At 37.5% G+C, this 6,000-nt stretch overlaps 1 protein-coding gene across 1 annotated transcript in view; it reads left to right on the top strand.

Moving 5' to 3' along the window:
• Positions 1-3,113: 3,113 nt before the first annotated feature.
• The window catches only part of med30 (mediator complex subunit 30), an 83,598-nt gene continuing 80,711 nt past the window's right edge, over positions 3,114-6,000 (top strand). Inside the window, exons 1-2 of the mRNA XM_034160839.1 lie at positions 3,114-3,200; positions 4,491-4,739. Coding sequence (XP_034016730.1) covers positions 3,141-3,200; positions 4,491-4,739 — 309 coding nt within the window. The 5' untranslated portion in view covers positions 3,114-3,140. The remainder of the gene's footprint in view (positions 3,201-4,490; positions 4,740-6,000) is intronic.

Genomic DNA, 6,000 nt, shown 5'->3' with positions numbered 1-6,000 from the left:
TTTTCCTGTATATTTCTATTGTAAATTGTGTTGATAGCATGGCCCAAGCAGAGGGTCACCCCTTTGAGTCTGGTCTGCTTGAGGTTTCTTCCTCAGGGAGTTTTTCCTTACCACTGTTGCTCTGGGGGTTAGTAAGGTTAGATCTTACTTGTGTGAAGCGCCTTGAGGCAACTCTGTTGTGATTTGATGCTATATAAATTAAATAAATTGAAATTGAAAAATGAAGTGATGTCATTAATTTAATGATAATTCCAGCTGTTAGTACAATGTTAGATGGTTTCTAATTTTTAGGAATATTTTGATTCCAAGAGAAGTTTTAATTTTGCTTATGTACGTTGGAAGCCTTTGAGGATGCCACACGTATGTTCCATGGTCTACTGAAGTTTTCCTCCTTATTATGAAGAACTGTGTGTTAATTTAATGATAATTCCATCTCCTGGTGCGGCATTAGTTGGTTTGTAATTTTCAGGAATAGTTTGATTCCAGGAGAAGTTTTAATTTTGCTTATGTATGTTGGAAGCCTTTTGAAGATGCCACACTTGTGCTACATGGTCTACTGAAGTTTTACTCATTTTGACAGTTGTGCATATTAATGATGATTCAAGCTCTTAGTGTGACTTTAGATGACTTCTAATTTGCAGGAATATTTTGATTCCTGGAGAAGATTTAATTTTGCTTATGTATGTTGGAAGCCTTTAGCGGATACTACACCTTACATGTTCTACTGAGGTTTTACTCCTTGTTTTGACAGTTGTCTATGTTAATTTATTGAGTTCAGCCCTTAGTGTGATTTCAGAAAGTTTCTATTTTTCAGGAATATTTTTTATTTCAGAAGTTTTCATTTTGCTTATGCACAATGGAAGACTTTTGAGGATGCCACATGTTGCATGTAATACTGATTTTATTCCTTCTTTTGACAATTGTGCAGATTTGACGTAACAACAAAGATTTTAATACAACCCCTGGCAAAAATGGAATCACCGGCCTCGGAGGATTCTATTGTTTAATTTTGTAGAAAAAAAGCAGATCACAGACATGACACAAAACTCAAGTCATTTCAAATGGCAACTTTCTGGCTTTAAGAAACACTATAAGAAATCAAGAAAAAAGATTGTTGCAGTCAGTAACGGTTACTTTTTTTAGACCAAGCAGAGGAAAAAAATATGGACTCAATTCTGAGGAATAAATTATGGAATCACCCTGTAAATTTTCATCCCCAAAACTAACACCTGCATCAAATCACATCTGCTGGTTGACATTGACCCTATGTCATGACATTGACCCTATGTGTCTTTTTGCAAGGAATGTTTTCACAGTTTTTGCTCTATGGCAAGATGCATTATCATCTTGAAAAATGATTTCATCATCCCCAAACATCAGAAAAGTGTCCAAAATATCAACGTAAACTTGTGCATTTATTGATGATGTAATGACAGCCATCTCCCCAGTGCCTTTACCTGACATGCAGCCCCATATCATCAATGACTGGAAATTTACATGTTCTCTTCAGGCAGTCATCTTTATAAATCTCATTGGAACGGCACCAAACAAAAGTTCCCACATCATCATCTTGCCCAATGCAGATTTGAGATTCATCACTGAATATGACTTTCATCCAGTCATCCACAGTCCACGATTGCTTTTCCTTAGCCCATTGTAACCTTGTTTTTTTCTGTTTAGGTGTTGATGGCTTTCGTTTAGCTTTTCTGTATGTAAATCCCATTTCCTTTAGGCGGTTTCTTACAGTTCGGTCACAGATGTTGACTCCAGTTTCCTCCCATTCGTTCCTCATTTTTTTTGTTGTGCATTTTCATATTTTGAGACATATTGCTTTAAATTTTCTGTCTTGATGGTTTGATGTCTTCCTTGGTCTACCAGTATGTTTGCCTTTAACAACCTTCCCATGTTGTTTGTATTTGGTCCAGAGTTTAGACACAGCTGACTGTGAACAACCAACATCTTTTGCAACACTGTGTGATGATTTACCCTCTTTTAAGAGTTTGATAATCCTCTCCTTTGTTTCAATTGACATCTCTCGTGTTGGAGCCATGATTCATGTCAGTCCACTTGGTGCAACAGCTCTCCAAGGTGTGATCGCTCCTTTTTAGATGCAGACTAACGAGCAGATCTGATTTGATGCAGGTGTTAGTTTTGGGGATGAAAATTTACAGGGTGATTCCATAATTTATTCCTCAGAACTGAGTGAGTCCATATTTTTTTCCTCTGCTTGGTCTAAAAAAGTAACCGTTACTGACTGCAACAATCTTTTTTTCTTGATTTCTTATAGTGTTTCTTAAAGCCAGAAAGTTGCCATTTGAAATGACTTTAGTTTTGTGTCGTCTGTGATCTGCTTTTTTTCTACAAAATTAAACAACTGAATGAACATCCTCCGAGGCCGGTGATTCCATAATTTTTGCCAGGGGTTGTAGTTGTTCTGACAATTAAGTATTTGGCAAAGTATTCACATTTATTCATTACATTTTAAACTTTGCTGCTTCCCTTACAGTATAAATATGTGACCACATGCAGCAATCACAGTTTAATAAGGCAAGTTCAACCTGATTTTCCCTTACATTTAAATAATTTTTTTTCAAAGAAATGCAATACATATTTCAGTGTCACATTGATTCCAAAAGCTGTAGAGAAACACGATCTGTTCTCTGCATACAAATCTACTTTTTATCAGGATGGGAGACCTTTCATTTAACACGGTAAATCCTGAATAATTTTGGTTTATTCCTCATAAAGTTGAAGTAAACCAGTCTGAAGTGAATTTAGGGGGCGAATCAAACTTCCGTCTGCCCTGTTGCCTGTCAATATATAAAAATCCACGAGATGGCGCTGTTTCCCTAAATAACCAACGTAAAATAACCAACCCAAACATTTTGTAGTGCCCCACGTACGGTAAAATAAATGTTCTCCTTAATGAGGAAGTCGGAGGGAAAACCATGCTTAAAAAGACTGTGTGCAGCTGTTAATATTGAATTATATGTTCTTGCTATGTGAGCCAAAATATAACACAATAATCTTGCTCAAACTGCATTAAAGTGAGTTAAAAAATCAAGACGCGCTTCTATTTTGTCATTTAGTGTCACCATTCGGGAGCTGAGCTCAAAGACTCGCGATATTTGCTCCTGCTGATGACTGGAGCAGTAGTGGACGTGATATGTCAACAAAACAGATTAATTATCAACAAACAGGTAATATTTTATGTTGTATAACGCGTTAACTAATTAACCAAATTAGTTACTTATTTAGCACATTACACAGCCGTCAAGTATTTTAAGTGTAGCGTTGCGTCCATGTGAGGTTTAGCGATACAAATGCGTATTAAACTGGCTTTTAAACCCCTTTCAGAAACCGGTGTTCAGCACTTTTACGTGGACTTTAGTTTTAGTTATTAGAAATAATCCTTGTGAGGCAACTCAGCTTCGTAGTTAGAGTTTACTTCGAAGCTTTTGAAGGCGTTTAACGGATTTTCTGGCTGTTGCAAATTACAAAACGTAGTGTTGAACGTTTATAATAGACAAAACTGGAATGTTTTTCCCTTATGTTTTTTTTTGTCGTTTAAGATTTGTAACTCCTGCAAGTACGGTGGCCGAGAGATGCCACAATTGACTGGCAAACAACATGTAGTTACATCAAAAACACTTTGCAAACACAGAGAACACAAATATAACATATAACATGCAGCAATTTGATTTGATAATATAATATGTCTGCTGCTAAGTATTATTTAGGATTTTTGTGTTTTCTGTAATTGCTGATGTCTTAATTTTTGAAGTGTCTCAGCCATCATATGCAACAGATGTGAATATCATCAGATCCCTGATATTAGCATTAAATTCCCAACACATATTTGAATTAGAAGGAAAACTGGAGTTGCACTCAGTAGAGTGCTTATATTCTGCACAGTTTGTGAACTGGAAAAAACGCGGATTTGTTTGCACTCCCGAATGTGGTGTGTCTGGAATGGCGATGAGAGTTTTCGGTTTCAGAATGAGGCTCTATATGTGAATCTTGGCTGCCAAGTAGCCATCTTCAATTGATTACGTTGAGCTTTAGGGTTTAAGTTATGTGTAATACATAAAAAGATTAATATTTTTAACAATACTTCCACTTTTGACCATTCCATAAGTCTTGCACAGAAGCAGATTATGGTTCAAATTCAAATTGGGAAAAATTCGGCTTCACTGTATGCACAGAACATATTGTACTTGTTTTCACGTTAATAATGTTTATATATAATTATAATGAATTGATTATCAGAATAGTGCCATAAATATGTAATAAGAGTATACAGTTGGTTTCCATCTAGTAACCAAAGAAACTGATTCAGAGCTACAGTTTCTTTTTTGACATTACAGGATTAGTTTGCCAAAGATCTTTGTGTGTTTGTAAAAAATTTTTTCACTCATTTCAGTCCAAGTGCAGTATTCATGAATTGTCATCTCGTGTCATTTTCCTCCACGTTTTTATTCATTACAAAGGCATGTAAGGTTGTACCAGTGTGGGTTAACGTGACTTCACCTGGTCATCAACCTCTAGCTGCATCTCCACCCACGGTCTCCATGACAACTCCTCCGCTAGTATCACCGTTTGGCGGGCCTCAACAGCAGCAGCAGGCCCAGGCAGCACGTGACGTCAACACGGCTTCGTTGTGTCGCATTGGCCAGGAGACGGTCCAGGACATTGTCCTCAGGACCATGGAGATCTTCCAGCTCCTTAGGAACATGCAGGTCTGCCTGTCACTCTTTTAAGAATGTCTACCAAAACATAGTTTTCACTCATAAATAAAGTAACCAAGCTGTTATTTCATGTAGGTGGGTTTCTCTGAGGTTTTTTTCATGTCTCTCATTGTTTAAACCCAGGATATATGCATTTTGGTACAGGGTGAATTAATTTAAACTGGGCAGTGCTAACTAAGTTATAATGATCAAGTCAAATCAAGTCTGGGAGCATGCATTGATGTCTTGGATCTTGGATGGCAAGCACCAAGGCAGACAAACGGTCCATTCCCACATCTCTAAAATAACCATTTATCTGCCTCAGCCAGGTGAAACACGAGTGTCCCCTTAGCCTTCTCCAGCTACTCGGGTCCTTAACACTCAGGCACTTGCATGCTGGATCATACACAGAGAAACAGGCCATATGGCCAAAATGTCACAGCTGATGCTCCATCATCCTAGTCTCTCTTAGTACTGTATCAAACGAGCATTGGTTGCCCTGGTAAATAATAGAGCCAGGCTTTGGAAATGAGAAAAACTGACATTTCAAAGCTACATGTCATGTCAAAGCCACACATATATTGAGACAAACAGAGTGAAGGAAGCAGTGTTTTCTTTGCTTTCAATAATATATAATCCCTTCTGCAGAGTTGTGTGGGCTTAGCCACTGTTAATCAATCAGAGTGTAATGGTTTACTTCTGTGGTTTATTACAATGTACTGTGGAAGAGTTCTGTTTCTCTTCCTGACAACCATACCTGTTTTTAGTCCATCATGAAACCAACATACACTAACCATCCAGCAGGTGGCAGATAAGTCTGTGGGATATTACATAGGTAAAATGAGTTTCTTTTGTGATCTGCATGCAATAAAGTCCATCAAAGTTGAAAGTATTTCCCCTTTTTAATTTGGTGAGTTACAAGATGATTTTATTGTTTTTTTAAAGTTATTCTATTTCAACTTATTTCATTTATACGAGGTCTGTCCGTAAAGTATAGGTCCTTTTTATTTTTTTCAAAAACTATATGGATTTCATTCATATGTTTTTACGTCAGACATGTTTGAACCCTCGTGCGCATGCGTGAGTTTTTCCACGCCTGTCGGTGACGTCATTCGCCTGTGAGCACTCCTTGTGGGAGGAGTCGTCCAGCCCCTCGTCGGAATTCCTTTGTCTGAGAAGTTGCTGAGAGACTGGCGCGTTGTTTGATCAAAATTTTTTCTAAACCTGTGAGACACATCGAAGTGGACATGGTTCGAAAAATTAAGCTGGTTTT

Source organism: Thalassophryne amazonica, chromosome 20, assembly GCF_902500255.1.
Source record: "Thalassophryne amazonica chromosome 20, fThaAma1.1, whole genome shotgun sequence".
NCBI lineage: Eukaryota > Metazoa > Chordata > Actinopteri > Batrachoidiformes > Batrachoididae > Thalassophryne > Thalassophryne amazonica.
The sequence above is the reverse complement of the archived record's forward strand: the minus strand, read 5'-3'. Positions and strand labels throughout refer to the sequence as shown.